Source organism: Glycine soja, chromosome 8 (assembly GCF_004193775.1).
Source record: "Glycine soja cultivar W05 chromosome 8, ASM419377v2, whole genome shotgun sequence".
NCBI lineage: Eukaryota > Viridiplantae > Streptophyta > Magnoliopsida > Fabales > Fabaceae > Glycine > Glycine soja.
The window spans coordinates 45532848-45549675 of NC_041009.1; the positions used below are offsets into that span (position 1 = coordinate 45532848).

General features: G+C 30.4%; 2 protein-coding genes across 2 annotated transcripts; one reads left to right on the forward strand and one right to left on the reverse strand.

The window, feature by feature from the left end:
* Window positions 1–233: 233 nt before the first annotated feature.
* LOC114423590 (THO complex subunit 3) lies at window positions 234–4728 on the forward strand. Its single transcript, XM_028390407.1, has 11 exons — window positions 234–444; window positions 609–704; window positions 1693–1822; window positions 2178–2269; window positions 2478–2546; window positions 3335–3392; window positions 3498–3597; window positions 3783–3869; window positions 3970–4048; window positions 4175–4307; window positions 4398–4728. The coding sequence occupies exons 1-11, from the start codon at window positions 382–384 to the stop codon at window positions 4430–4432; spliced, it is 942 nt and encodes a 313-aa protein (XP_028246208.1). The 5' UTR covers window positions 234–381; the 3' UTR covers window positions 4433–4728.
* Window positions 4729–5905: 1177 nt separating this feature from the next.
* Window positions 5906–7867, reverse strand: LOC114423591. Its single transcript, XM_028390409.1, has 3 exons — window positions 7309–7867; window positions 6811–7158; window positions 5906–6397 (listed from the first exon to the last, which is right to left on the reverse strand). Exons 1-2 carry the CDS (start codon window positions 7720–7722, stop codon window positions 6874–6876), a joined length of 699 nt encoding a protein of 232 aa, XP_028246210.1. The 5' UTR covers window positions 7723–7867; the 3' UTR covers window positions 5906–6397; window positions 6811–6873.
* Between the last annotated feature and the right edge of the window lie 8961 nt (window positions 7868–16828).

The window sequence follows — 16828 nt, forward strand, 5'->3', positions numbered from 1 at the left end:
AATATTTTTTTTCTAACCAAAATAAAAAAATTACAAATAACACTTAAAATGAAAAAAAACCCTGAAATTACACATAAAATTTACTTATAATAAAAATCAAATTACTCCTCTATCGTAAAAAAAAATTACAAAAGTTAAAATTATTTTATAAAAGGAAATAATTTAATTAAAATAATAAAATTCTCATAAATGAAACCTAAAATAATATTAATAATCACAGGATTGCGCTACAAATTTTCAGGTAAGAACACACAATACAACGCTAACTCTTCCTCCTCCTGTTCCTACTTGTGCGTTTCCACTGTCATCAGATACTGCTCACAGCAATCACAGTTACTGGAAATCTTTATAGTCAAGCCTCTCAGATTCGTTGCTTCCACCATGGAGGAACAAATCCCATTTAAGAATCTCCATAGCAGAGAGTATTCGGGTCACAAGAAGAAGGTACCCTTTTGCCCCTTCTCTCTCCCCCTTTCTCGTTCATGGTAAACGCGTTCAAAGCTCAAAACTTTCGTGCTTCAATGCTTCGGTTTGTGTGAAAGATAAGCCCTTTCTCAGTTTTTCTGTTAGAATTCTGAAATGGGTATTTTTGTTTTTTTCTCCAATAGGTGCACTCTGTGGCTTGGAATTGCATTGGCACAAAACTTGCTTCTGGTTCCGTGGACCAAACTGCGCGAATATGGCATATTGAGCCACATGGGCATGTAAGATTACTCTTAATTGAGCCCTTTTTTCTCTGTGTGTGGCTAAATTTTGTATTGATATATTTTCTCATAAATAGCTATCAGGAGAATGAGACAGCAAATTATGTTGTTTTATTTCATGGATTAGAGGAGACAAAGGGCTTTTATATTAGCCTTAGGTCTAGGCCAGTCTTTTGGGTTGTTGTACCTGAATATGGCTTCAGAGCTAATGGAATAAAAGGGCATATTAGCCACATAAAGATTTCATCATTTGAATGGAGAAAGCATAAATTAATGTTTACAAAGAAATGTGGTAGGTTTGCTGTTTGTGAAAAAAATTGAGTGGCCTTAGTATCAATATCTTGTTTGATAATCTCCACTTTGAAATTACTGTGGGAACTTTTAATGAATTCAAGCAATGTCTTTCTATTACTTTTGGTGGATGAGATAACATGACATCATGTGATTTTTTTATTTGTTGGAAATCGGAATGTCATATAACCAAGGATTAATCCTTAGAAGATGTTGCCATAAGGAAGAGTAGAACTTATTTAGAGGGGTATCTTGAGCAGGGGAAGGACAAGGGGTCAGTTGGGATAAAATAATGGATGAGGGTTATCTAAGAATCACTGCCCTTTGATTACATTTCCATGATCCAAAATGACTGTACTATCAGAGAATATGTGTCTAAGAATTAGGACTTGTTGGACCAAATTCAAATCAATAAGTGCATTGCAAATTATGTATAATCTGGAAGGAAATTCTTATCAAAGTTGTAGATCAACTGTGAATTTTTCCACTGGCTTCTTGCTAGAAATGAAACATTATGTTGTGATATGGGGGGTGGGGGTACAATCGAGAAGGTTAAGTATGGTACCCTTTCTGCAATTCTCTTTTAGTTTTTGCTGCTTCTTTTGTGTCATTGTAAGCAATTTTATCTTTCTCATTATTTTGTGGTTAGAAATTTTATTTTTCTGTTTTGTGTGATTGGGTGGGGTGTTTATTGTAGGGCAAGGTCAAAGATATTGAATTGAAAGGTCACACTGATAGTGTGGATCAGCTATGCTGGGACCCCAAACATGCTGATTTGATTGCAACTGCATCGGGTGACAAGACTGTTCGTTTGTGGGATGCTCGAAGTAAGTGATCATTTAGTTGCTCAATTTATTTTGATTTGTCATATCAGAAGGGTGGAGATTTATTATTGGCTTTTTATAATTTGGGAGACCTGTAATCCATTGTATGGTTATATTCTCTTAATCCCGTGCAAACCTACCATATATGCAATTGGAATGCACAAATAATTGGTTTATTTACTTGAAAATATTTCTACTGGCAAGATAAAAGCTTTCGTCGATGAATAGTTAGAAAAAATGCTAATTGAGTTAGCTTAAAGGAAATCTAAAATTATGTTAACAGAGAATATTTATTATTTTTTCTTTTGAGGGCCAGGAAGGGGTTTTGAAAAAAGTTGCTCATGTTTGGTTTCTGCAGGTGGAAAATGCTCTCAACAGGCAGAACTTAGTGGGGAGAATATTAACATCACTTACAAACCTGATGGGACTCATGTAGCTGTTGGTAACAGGGTATGTGATACAACCCCTTTCATTTGCTTTAAGCTCTGAAGGGCTGATGTGGTGACTGGATATGTCAAAATCGACTATATACTGTTATGTTTGAATTGTTCTTGTTCTAGAATCATTGGGTTTGTAGTTAATAAATAGACTATGTCTATGATTCTCTTGCTATTTTTAAGCATGTTAAAACCATATCCTGTTGTTTTGTATTTCATAGGATGATGAATTAACAATACTGGATGTTCGGAAGTTCAAACCAATTCATAGGCGCAAGTTCAATTATGAGGTATTATCTAGTTTATACTTCATTCTTGCTGTCTGGTCTGTTTCTGTCAGTTTATTAAAGCCTATTTTCGAGGATAAGAGATGATATTGAACCTTGAAAATTATGATCAACTTGTCTTTCATTATCTGTTACCAGTTTAATTGGTAAAATACATGTATTGTACTTATGTTAGTGTATTCTTGTTGTATTGAGCCCGTTGACGCATTAGTATATGTTGTATATAAATATATCCTTGTACTCTTATTTTTCATTTAAGTTTATTCATATTTTTTGGTTTTTTACTACTATATTTGTTGAGTAAGAGTGACTTACAATTTCCATGCCTTGAAACCTGATATGTCTTTTAAAAATCGATAGAATGTTGTTTTTTCACTACATCCACTCCAATGTAAGTTTCAAGGATTCACCCTATATAGAGAATATTATGTATTACTAGCTGTACGAGCATCATAGTGCTTCTGCTTCCCAACACACACCGTCACTTTCTGAACTATCTGTGTTTTCTGGTTCCTAGCTTTTGTTTTCTTCTCTTTTTGCATTCATCTCACCTGAAATTTGACTCCTTCAACATCTTTCATTATTATACTGTTCTGGAGTTCATTGTTTTGCTCAACTGCACTAAACTTATGCCTTTTTCTTTTGGGGGTTCATACATGTCCATCTATGATTACACATTTTCAAAACTTAAAAAAGTGAGCATCCTTGCTGTTTACCACAATGGGAGATGTGTTTCACTACATCAAAACAAATTAATTCCAATGAACTCAATAATTCCTGTGCTTTCCTAGGTAAATGAGATTTCTTGGAACATGACGGGTGAGATGTTCTTTCTAACAACAGGAAATGGTAAGATCATTCTTTGACTCGTACTTTCTAAAATATGAATCTCAACTTGGACTCTGATAAAGTAGAAAACTTTCTTATATTTTTATTACATGCTCACCTTCTCAGGGACTGTGGAAGTTCTCTCTTACCCATCTCTTCGACCTCTTGACACTCTCATGGCCCATACAGCTGGTTGTTATTGCATCGCAATTGATCCAGTAGGAAGGTACATTTGTTCTTTCTGGTCTCATTAATTGCACTTCAATTAGCAAGGTAGTATACAAATGCACAACCATATCTGATTCTAAAATTTTAATTGTCTATCTTCATTTCCTTCAATAGAATATCTTTAATTTTCATAGAAAAGTATCTATAAGTACATAAATAGATAATGTCATGTTATTGCCGCAGATATTTTGCTGTTGGAAGTGCTGATTCCCTTGTAAGTCTGTGGGATATATCAGAGATGCTCTGCGTGCGTACCTTCACAAAGCTGGAGTGAGTTTTCCTCAGCTTCATGTTTGTGTATTCAGCTTTTGTTTTTCAGGTTATAATGATCGTGTTTCTTGTGACAAATGTGGCATGTTATGCTTCTCAGATGGCCTGTCCGGACAATTGGCTTCAATTATTCTGGAGATTTTATTGCTTCTGCAAGTGAAGACTTGTTCATTGATATTGTAAGTTACACATGACATTTTTTTATTTTTGTTTTCTAACTCATCTTTTGCAAAACTTGGGCTTATCCATCTATCAAATGATTGAAATTTAATTTGCATCTTGTTTGCTACTACTTTATGAAACAGTCAAATGTTCATACTGGAAGAACAGTGCATCAAATTCCTTGTAGGGCTGCTATGAACAGTGTTGAGTGGAATCCTAAATACAATTTACTTGCATATGCTGGTGATGACAAAAACAAGCATCAGGCTGATGAAGGTATAATTTTTTTGGGTACATGTGTAGTGTTAATGGAAACACAAAGAATCACAATATGCCGCAGTTAACTACTGTGCTTTTTGGTTGCAGGTGTTTTTCGCATTTTTGGTTTTAAAAATGCTTAGTATATATGGTAGGGGCACTGTTTTTACTGGTTTGAGAATGCAAACAAATGGGAAGACTGAGAGAGCCTAATGGAGGTTGATTTGTAATCTGAATAAATTTGATTATTATGTGTAGAACAAGGGGCAGCATTCACGGACATGAATAGTAAGTAAAAGGGATATTTTTTTTTTCCATTCTTTTTAGTAATTGTATGGATAAATGATATCGTTCAACAGCATATTGCCCTATACAAGTTGTGACACAAGTTGTGACCAAATTGTTATGTATTTAGACATAATAGTTCTTTTGCTTTTTACACCGCTCTCCCATCAGAATGGTTTGGTAATTGATGACATTAAAGGACAACAGCACAAATGGTATTTTGGAATGCTGAGTTTGAAATGTTCGCGCTAATGTCGAGTTTCACTTTCTGTATGGATCTCCAAATCGTTTTTATTTTTCCGTGGATCACCAACACTTTTTGTTAGATCGGCTGGATCACAAACGCTTGATTGGCCATATTTTATTCTTCTATGTTACTCAGGTAGAAAGGAGCATGGTTGTTGAGTGAAAGCTGTTTTGGGATAAGGAGCATGGTTGTTGAGTGAAAGCTGTTTTGGGATAAGGAGCATGATTGTGGAATGAAAGTATAATTTTGTGGAAAATGAGAGAATAACATAAGAGTGCATTTGGATGAGAGAATTTAAAATTGAGAAATTTTAAATTCTAAGAATTTCAAATACTTCAATTGAAATTCTTTTATTTTCAAAATTTTATGTTTGGATAGAAAAAATTAAAATTGTGAGGGTGAAAGAAAATAAATGTAAAGAGAGGAGAAGATATGTTTAGTGTGCTTTCAAAGAGAAGAATATTGATGTTGCATGAGGAGGCGCAAGGGAATCCAGACATGACGAGACATACCACCATACTTGATCACAACATTCAGTCAACAACGCAAGACATGATTCACCTAGGCCTTCTACGCCGACAAGCACCTCTATCGCGTGATAGACAGCGACGGTCGCTCTCTTGACTGGTGGGTGCAATTCTACTTGTTTTCCTACGCTCGCACTCGATTGACGCTCCGTGAACTCAGACAGTGTTTCTTGAGAGAAGAGGATCATTAGCGTGAAGGAAGAGTCGTGAGTTCAAGAATGAAATTTCGGAAACTTTCAGGATGAAGGTTATAAAAGAAATACACTAACGTTTTGAAAGGTTCTTTTATCAATAAGAAAATTTTAATTTCTCACCTTTTAAAAAGAAATTAAAATTTTATATTTTTAGTTGTTTGAAATGAAAATGGAAGTATTTGCTCCCTTATATTAACACTGGCTAGATTACTATTGCAGGAAATTGTTATTCTGGCGCTTATTAAATACTTACTTTTTTTGCAATATAGGCTCCAAAAATGAATTGCATCTTTCTTCCAACAAATGGTAATGAGTCAAAATTGCTTTTCAGATACTTCAAATTTTTTTTTTTTGCCATGAAAGTTCCAAAAAGTGAATTGCATATTTTATTTCACAATATATTCCAACAAATAGTAGTGCAGAAAGAGTTCCCAAACATTGTAGATATCTGGAGCACACAAGAGGTGTTGCTTTCAGAATAGAAAGAACTACGCTCTTGAAGGATCTCCAAGTAACAATATGTCGTACTTTGAGACCCCTCATCAACTAACCAAATCAGCAACACAATCAAGGGAAAAAATCTTCTCGTATCAATGAAAAAATCAACTAAATAAGTGTTTATCCTTGCGAGAATGTCTGGACTTGATGAATCCTTGTATCAATGAAAAAATCAACTAAATAAATGTGCATCCTGTCTCCCATAGGTGGTCCTGTGTATATATGACATATGCTCCAGCCCCCTCCTTGCAAAATTTGAACTTTGCATTGAAATCTGAGGCCTCTTTTATTAACATCATGATTCAAAAGGGTTTGCCTAATCTATCGGACCAAATCTGCTTCATTCCCCAGCAGAGGCTAAACAAGTGCAAGAGACACAAACCATAAAAACAATAAACCAATCAAAAATCATCTCTTCATATGACTTCTAAGATAGTTAACTTCCAATCAAAATAGTTAAAAAGCAATTTTAATCCCAAGTATTTTGAAGATAGTTACTTTAAAAGCTATGATCTTTTTTTTATTATAATTGATGAATTTGATCCCTCAACCTAGTATTTAAAGTTCAACAAAGAATGACTAAATTCACCAAGTATACAAGGGTCAAAATAAGAGTTACCAATTTATAGAAGACACAAAATCATCTTTTGACCAAAATTTAACTATACCCTTCTAAAATAGGATTTTATAAAATAGTTTATTCAATAACAGAACCAATGAACACAAACAGCATAACAAGATTTGATGTGAGGGAGAAAAAGAAACTTTACCACAACAAGTCCCTCAGCAAGATCCACCAAAGCCCATGCTCCAAGGAGAGCCAGATCCAAGGATCACAGGCCACAGAGGACAAGCTTGGAAGCAGGAAACACCAAACCTGAAAAGAAAACAAGGGAAATGGTGAGCGAGTTCTTTGAACACCAAGTGAGTGGCCTCCACTTGATCTCAACACTTGAGCTCTTCATCCTCTTCCCACTACTACTACTATTAGGCTCCTTAGAAAGATCAAAGCTTGCCCCTTTCATCCTCAACTCCTGAATGCACCTTGTCACAGCCCTCCCATCATTCCTCTCTCTTTGCAAGTGCCCCCACACCTTCCAATACCTATGCACCTTCACCTGCAAAGGGAGATATATAAAGTTGGTCTAGTGGTGAAGGAAGAAGTAAAGGGGAGAGAATTCGCAGGTTCGAATCCTCTTGCTAGCAAAAACTAAAAATACTAACACCTAAAAGTTGCCGATATAAAAAAATAAAAATAAAAACTTCACCTGCACAAGAACCACAAACACAAAGGAGGTGCAAAGGGACACCATGGAGGGAAGCCACCACTTGTGACAAACACTATGGTGGGCTTGTTGTTGGGCTTTGGCCCAAGACGTGAAAAGGAGGGTTAGGAAGAAGGCATGGAAGATGAAGAAGAATGAGGAGAGTTGAAAGAGTTCAGCTTTGATGGTATCCATTCTTGTCTCCTTGTGAGCAATGCGTTTGGAGAAGAGCTCTTCCTCTCTTTGCCATAGCTTCAGGAGCAAGAGGTGCCCGGGGCTCTCGGAGATTTCGGTTAGAGGGTGGTCCTCTATGGCCTCAATCATGTTGCTTGTCATGGAACACAACACGTTCTTGTGATGATTATGCTCTTGGTCTACTGGGATTTCTACTATGTGGGTGTCTTTTGTTTCACCCATTGTTGTTGTTGATGTTTGATGTTTGCAAAGGTGCAAAGGATTGAACTGAGAATGAAAAATGTGAATGGTTGTTGCAGAAAGCGTAGAGAAAATGAAACGTGTAGAGAGAGAAAGAGAGAGATGTAACTGAAGTTGTTGAGAGAGAGAGAGAGAGATTTGGAACGTTATATACCATTTTGATACTCAACCGTTACATTTAAGGTTCCAACGGTAACATTTCTTATTTTTAGTTTAGTATTAATCTCAACGGATACTTATGTTCTGCTATGTTGAAGCCTTTTCACACCATGCCGTCAACAATTAGTTTTTTTTTTTATATTTATAAAATGCATGTTAAGAAACAAATGAAGGATTTAACTAGAAAACTTTAATTAACTAAAATATACGCAAACTTATACGTTCTAAATTCTCTTATAAAATCTTCCGACCAATCCTCTTATTTATAAGATAAAAGAAAGTGCTGAATATGTTGTATGTTTCCAAAATATATCAAGTGTATTTATTAGCTTTTTATAAAATATTTTTAAAAAGTATAGGAGAACATAATATTACTCGGTTATCTAATCGAAGACCTTCATTTATTTTTTTTTGTAATAATTAATTTAAAAATTATATTTATGGTAATTTTTAATTGAATGAAATTGTACAAAAATTATACAGTGCATGGAAATTAAACTATTTGGTGAATTGGAACGCAAAATAACTGAGATTAATTTTATACAATGCAAAAACTGGATGCCTATAAATCAACAGAGATTAAAAATTGTACATCACTTTACTGTATTCCAATAAATCAAGATCATATAATTAAACAGAAAATAAATCATTAAGGTTAGGTTGTCTAACTAGAGAACGAAACTACTTTCAATTAAGCTAAAGAAAACTAAAACATTTTTAATTTTTTTATATTATTAAATTTCATTCTTGCCTACTTTTATAGTTCTACTTATTTATTATTTACTTTTATTCTTTATTCTACTTTTGCTAAATTTTCGTTTCAAGTGTTTTTTTTTAAATAAGTATTTATTTTTACTCAAGAAGTGACCAACTCTTAATCCAACTGCGATTAGCCCACTAACTTGTAGGAAAAAGAAAAGCTTTGGTCTAACCTAAAAAAAAACTGGCTTGACTAAGAAGATTTCAACTCAAAAAGTAATATCAAACATGTAATTTTTATGTTATCATTATTACACTTTAATTAACTGAGCTAATAAATTAATTATATTAAAAAATAATTGATATTATTATATATAAACTAATTTTTTTATTAACCAACGGATCCATATAAGACTTATGAATTACCAATTCGTAAGTCACTTCCCTATTTTTTATTTTTTCTCTCTAATTGTGGGTGTATTGGAAAAAATGCTAGGGGTAGGAAGAAAATCCCCGGAAGGTAAGTGGTTTTTTCTGAGAGCTCTCTTTTGGGCTGGGTTTTGATTATATTTCTTGTTGGTGGATTATGAGTTTCGCTACGAAATATTTATTTTGTTTTGCAAAAGAGTGAATAATAGGATGATAAATAGGTAATAGTATATATATAAAAAAAGTCCATAATCCATTCCTAACTTATCGTAACAAGTAGCAATTTCAGTATTTCTCTTTAGTCCTTAAATTTGAAATGTGTGTTTTTTTTAAGTCTTTGTACGTGAATTTTGATAAATTGTTATTTTAGTTTCTTACATAATAAATTGGTACTTTATGAGTTTTTTTAATTTAATCTAAAATATTTTTAAGATAAATTTAAATATAAATTTTAATATGTTTTTACTTATCTTAAAAATATTTTAAAATTAAAATATAAATTTTTTGAAAAATGTTGGTTTAAATTGATAATTTGGACCATTTTTCACTGATTTAGACTAATATGACTGACACCAATTTTAGAAAGAGACAATTTTTTGAAGTTACCAGAACATTTACCAAATATGTTGTCGATCTGACCAATCAATCGGTTCAATTTTTGAAACAATAAATTCAACGAAACTTAATAGAGTTGAGCAAAAATGAAAAAATAACAATTTCATTGTTTACATATTTTATGATGGAACAAAGTAAATTTCTCATTTCATTGTTTAGGAAGTAAACAAAATTAAATGAGTTATAATTTTTTATTCTTATATTATCCATATTTAAAACACCAATATTAAAATTAGATAAAGGGTGAAAATCATATTAATAAAATATTAAATATACTGTCAAAAAAATATTAAATATAAAAAAATGGACCAACGTTTTTTTTTTTTTTTTTGTCTTTTCCATTCTTAACCCGGCTCATCATGTGGAACAAACAACAAAGACTAGCACCCTAGCCTCGGTAGTTAAGTAGCTAATATCAACGAGTTATTTCCAAGTTTGTGTTATAAAACATACCATAACAATTTCTTTTTTTCATTTATGCTATTGTTTTGAAAGGTTATATCCTGCATTTTAATGGGTTTTGCTTTTGCATGGATATTCACTAATCAGTTTTTATATCCCATGAACAATAATTAAGGCTCGGTAATGGCAAACAATAAGGTAACTCTTTCAATTAATTCATTTTCTCCACAAGTGCCTCCATATGTCTCTATAGCACCTTCATTATTAGTATTCTTTTCCTTGTGGGCATTATCTTGAAACATTTTCCACGTTTGTTTTTTAGCACCCTTCTTGAGCACTTTCCCCCTTATTTGCATAGTCGAGAGTCAAATATCAATTTTTTTATATATAAAAAATTTATTTAAGAGTATAATTATAATTAAAGATCATGATTATGCATCAATCATATTATACCATACTAATCTTATTCATTTATCTTGAACTTGAAACACAATTTCTCATGTTTGTTTTTCAATTTTTCTTGTGTTCTTTTTCCTTCCCTAAATGCAACGAATAACATTGATAATGTGAAATTTTTTTATTTCCTTTATGGAATAAATTGTAAGTGATTGTATATGACAAATTTGCTAAATTTTATAATATTTATTTTAATTAAAAGTCATATAAAAACAATTTCTAGTTTATTAGCAGTATAAAAAGTTTTACGATAAAAAATACATGTCTACTAAACTCATCTCCAATAATGCCTCCCCTTTTATTATTCGGATTATCTTGGGAATAATTCTTGTCCATGGCACCCGTTGTACTCTAGTTAGAAGAATTTCTTGTTCAGAGATTAAAATCCTGTCATATCCTATCAAATAAAAAATAATACCAGCAACACATCCTTCGTAAGTTATTACTATTAAATAAGATTCGCATAAGTCTTACAAATTAAAAATAATTTTTTTTATATCATGGGAAAACCCTATATTTAATGAATTGATTGGACACAATTTTTTCCCTTACTAAATGATGCATTGGAATCCTTTACTTGATAATTGATAGTTATATCAATTATATTTAATTAATTATTTATTATAATTGTTAACAAATATTATAACATGTTTAATTTGATCTCTATTAAAATTTAGATATTATATCTTATGAGTTATGGATAGTCACTTTTATTAGTGAAGGTTTTAATTTTTTCATTATTTATAAGAAAAGTTTTCTTTTTAATGTTATGAAATTATAAATATTATATTGTTTTTTATTTAACATTATCTAATATGTTATTTTAAAAAATAAAATTATATAATCTATTTATTACGGATTCAATCACAATTAAACAAGTAAATCTTTAATAAGTACCTTCACCCATTTGCATGACTGATCCAATTTTAACACCAATATAAACCTACTTATAAATACACTTTAACTACACTATTTAAGTTTAGAGTATTTTCAAAATTAACTACCTTCTGATGGGTTAATATATCTTAATATAGTAGCACTAGCCACAAATTAAAAGACTATACTTATATCTTTGAATATTGCAAATGGCTATTCGGACATGGATTGATGGAACTGCTACAACTTCTTGTGTGTTTTTGTGAAACACTTTTAGTAAAACTTTAATTATATATTAATTATTTTAAATATAAAAATAGTTTAAACGTACAGTAATTTATTTGATGATAATAAATATAATATATAGTATTTGTTTTATAAAGTAAGCATCTCGTTGACCGATCCAAAAGTTTAGACTATTAAATAAAAGAACTTGATGATCAATTATGCATGATGTATGATACTCCTTTAGTCCTTGTCCATTCGTTGCAATAAAGCACTAAACCTAGAAATCTTGAATTGAGTACTTTTCACTGAGGCACCTAGCTAGCTACTCCATCTTGCATGACATTAATTAATTAAGGATGAAATTACGAAAGGACAGAGTAATTGCCATTAGTGTGAGAATATATATATTTGAGTTCTGCCCCCATGCATGCCTATTCATGATCCTTTATTTTGTTCCATTACAATAAAGGAAAAAAAATTGTTTTTGCATGGGTTCTTTTCCAATTCTTTGAGAATTATTTGGGTGCTGATTGGAACATCTTCCTCATCTTTAAATCTCTGTCACACATTAATTTACATACACGAAGGGGACAGGATGAGCCTTCACTTTTTCGACTAAAGTTATGCAAATTTGTTATTGGAGGCATCCCATGATTAATGAATCACCTACACTAGCCATTGCTTGTTATATTAAAATTATTTTGTTAAAAACGGACAAGAGTTTTTTTTATATAAATTATGTATCATCATACAATATGATTTGTAATTTTATTACAATAACTTTTACAACACTATTTTGTCTTTTTATTTCTCTTTAATATATCATATAATTTATTTCACACTTCTCTTTCCTCTCTTATGATTATATATATAAATACATATATATATATATATATATATATATATATATTCATTTTTGTACAATTTTGTTGTACAAAGACATTCTCTCTTTTTTATGGAAATCCAATTCCAATATTCTTTATAACTTAGTCAAATAGGTGATGATCTTTTTAATTTAATCAACGAAAGTGTTATGATTTTTCAACCTTCCGACCTTTTCGAGAAGATGGATGCCAAAAATGTTACGGGTTCTTCATTATAGTTAAACAAACGTTTTTATGATCATTATTAGATCCGAGGCATATATTGCCTTTTTGGTTTTTTATCATTGAGGGATAAAATAAGTGCAGAAACTTTGAGTTTGATTTGACTCATGTGCAAAGGATTTTAGTTCCATGTTTGCATCCATTAGTTTGATCATATTTCATCTTGTATCTCTCTCTATTATTATGAATGAAATGAAAATAATATTCTTTCATCCTCTAAAAAAAAGTTGAACTGGTTATCTTCTCTAGTACTCAGCAAAAAAAAAAATCTAGTCTAGTGTAAGTTATTCATTAGCTAGATCGGTTATGCAATTAATTCGGTACAAAGTAATTTGAGATGGTTTAAAACTCCATTGAAACATTTAAGGCCGAATAATGAATTGAACTGTGTTGCTTTTTTTCTTCTATATTAATAGGAATGTAAAATTTCATTAGCGATATATTAAACATATATGAGATCATTTTTTTAAGGGAAAAGTTAAACATGTGATCTAGTAATTAATTTAAATAACATCAACACCACAACTATAAGTTAATTATAATATTTTACTTATTACGTTAAACTATACACAAATATTTAAATTATATATAATATAATTTAATTCAAATGGTTGACGTAACCACATCAAGCTATGTTGCGTTTATGTGAATAAAATTAATTTATTTAACAGAAAAATTCATGTTTATTTATCATCGTGTACAAAATTTCATTAGACCAATGATAATTACGGATCACGAGCAGGATTAGTCTTTAACCCAGTGTATTGGAGGATAATTCAGACTCTAATAAAATAAAATAAAAACTATATATGATTTGACTTGACAAAATAAAAAAAATTATATACCATTTGACTGGTTAAAACATATTGGTTCAATGAGTTAATATGTTAATTTTAAAAATTATTACATACTTCTATATAATTAGGGATGAGAATGTTAGATGCATGAACTATTTCACATCACACATAACTTGGATCAATTTTTTTTACTAAACAAATTAAGACTTTTTCTATATATATATAGAAGTAAATCAACTCTGAATAGATTCCTCCCCTCAAAGGTACTTGAAATGCTAAAATCGCCACTTGCAGATTGTTTAAAGCTAAATGTGGACACTCGACAACACAAAATTTGGAGGTATTCTAAGAGATTAATTATAAATGACGGACCATTTTCATGTCATGTCATTTGGAGAACTAACAAGAAAGTGCCTCCTCGTGATGTAGTTGAAGTTCTAACCTTGAGATGTTCATTAAAACAAAGAATTTCAGCAAAAAGAGTTCTATCATTGAAATGTGGCATAAAATTTATTCTACATCTACCATGCATTTCCACTTGGTGAATTGGTGGAGGTAGAATCAAACTCACTAATTTTGATTAACAACTCTCACAAAAATAGTGAAGCGACAAAACTTAGATACATTATTGGTGACAACCTGCGCAATTGTACAACAAGCCTTTACTTTCATGATTCATCTCTCTTTCACGTGCATGTAGATAGGAAATAAACCTAGCTAGCTACATGGTTGTTTGTATGTTTGATAACTCCTTTTGGCTGTACTTAACACCATCTTGGCATACGAGACTAGAGGTGTCCACCTGGTTTCTAATCCATGTGCTAACCTTGTCTAGTCTAATCCAAGTCACTCATATATCAATCTACACTTATGTTGTGCTTGGTTTCTTCTCTAGGAGAGTAAAATAGAAAAGAAATTTTGTGACTTTTTTCATATCTCTTATATTTCATTTTAATTTAAATATTATTTTTTATTTTATCCTCTCAATCAAACACAATACGAGAGAAAGACTGAAACAATAAATATAATAGGTACATATGGTGGTAAAAAAGATAGATATAGATAAATTAAGGGTCTCAATAGAATCAATGTCCTAAAGTGTTGGAGTGTTTTTTTTTCTTCGAAATATTATTGGGGTGTCTAAAATAGTCTAATTTTTATAGATAATATATATTTTTAAATCAATGTCTATTTTAAAAAGGTGATAACATCACATTAGTTTAACAATAAATTTAAAAATACAATTTACTAAAAAAAATAATTATATGTTATTGACAAATTAATGTCAATGTTACTCTTATGTTATCATTGACAACATGAACTAAAATCAAAAAATTTAAATCTTAAAGTGCTAAAGAAAAACATTAAAAGACTATAATAAAAAACAAAATAGAAATAAAAATTATTTAAAGTTTCTTTTTTAATACAAATGTAGTGTACATCAAACATAGGATATTATATAAGAATTTATTGTGTCCTTATCTTATTCTACTGTTCCCTTAAAAAAAATCTTATTCTCCTGTTATCCAACTCTTGTACTTTATTTATTTTAATTATAATAATGCTTGACTTTTATTTAATTGATATAACTCCTTTTTCAAAGGCCCTAATATCAAAATTAATCTAAAAGATTAGTTTAACTTTTTTAAAATAGTTAAATAAATCAAACTCTAAATAGACTAATGGTCCTAAATTCTAAATTAACTGTACGTAGGTAAGTGAACTTAAACTTATAAATAAATTAATAAAAAATATATAATTTCAAAATATTATAGTAAAAATTTGCAATATTATTATTAACTTAAATTAGTTAGTTTGTTAAGATTAAAAGACCTATTAAATGACTTAAAATACATCATTTTTTGCTATTTTTTTTTCAAATCTTAATTAACTTATTTTAGCCTAATTAATCTTGATCCGAACTAAACCAAATTAAAATCTCCGAACATCGAACTAACTTATTTTCAATCTTATTTTTTTTAAAAGGCATTTTCAATCTTATTATTCAAAGTGAATTATTTTTTATTCCCTTCTAAATATTTTTAGACCAACGTTATTGTTATTTTGTCCAGCACATTAATTAATTAAACAAAGCATTTGGAACCATTTTGATATATCATTTAGACTTTATTTTTTGGACGCAAGTCACGTAACCTACCATTATTTATACATTTTAGACCGAATAAAGGGTACCTTTTGGGATTAAAAAAACAAAGCAAGCTTATATAGACGAAACCCGGCGCAACGACATCGCAGGCGATCATTTTCACCATCCACAACTTTATAGGATCAGATTCAGATCTAATAAAGAAAGAATCAAACATTAGTTTATGTTTTCAAATGTTTTTGATTCTGTAGTAGCCAATTTACTAATGAGTAAAGTTGTGTACTATGTAAACAAAATATTCTTTGTTCATATTCTATTATATCTTTTAAGATGGTATTGCGCAGATTCTTTAAAGGGTGAAGGAATATTGTGATAACTTCATTTTACTGTATTGGAAGCAACTAATTGCGGTGCTTAAAATTCATGGTAAAGAGAGGGAATATGTGTGTAGGATTTAAGTACATGATATATGTCTCTCTCTAATTTTTTATTTTATTTTACATGATATATGGTTCGACCGTTCAAGTTTAAAGAGTGTGTGACAAAAAGTACATGATAGCTTTAAACTTAAAATTCAATGTTCTTTGATGCATACTAGATAATTTACATCAACTTTTTTTATGACTTTTGTATAATTTTTAATATATTATGCATGATTTGTTATTGTTTTGCACATTACATCCTGACTCATATTCTCTTCTCTACTATTTGTTTTCTATAAAAGAAAAAAAGAGACAATCCAAGCTTTAAAAATAATGAAAAGCATGTAAGAGAAAAGTCCTAAAAAGTTTAAGCTAAATGGAGGGAGAAATACCAAAGGAAAGGGCATTATAAGTAGAGTAAGTATGATGTCCCATCCTGAGAAATTGACAAATCAAAAGTCGTCACAAACACGTACGATGGTTTATACTTTATACATTTTTTATGCACACTAAAACTTAGTTTTGAAAAAAAAATTATCTTTCTCTTTTGATATGTTTATTTTTATATATCACAAGTATTTTTTTATTTAAGAAAATAATACTCAAGTCAAATAAAATTATTATGCATAATAAAATATTTCTTCAAAATATTTGATACAGTCACATGTCCATAACTCAAATTTAAAATTAAATTGAAATCATTTCACACGAATCAATTTATTTTATGATATTCTTTTGATATGATTTGGATCTTCTTTTTAAAAAAACCCATAATTAAAGGGTTCTAGGCAC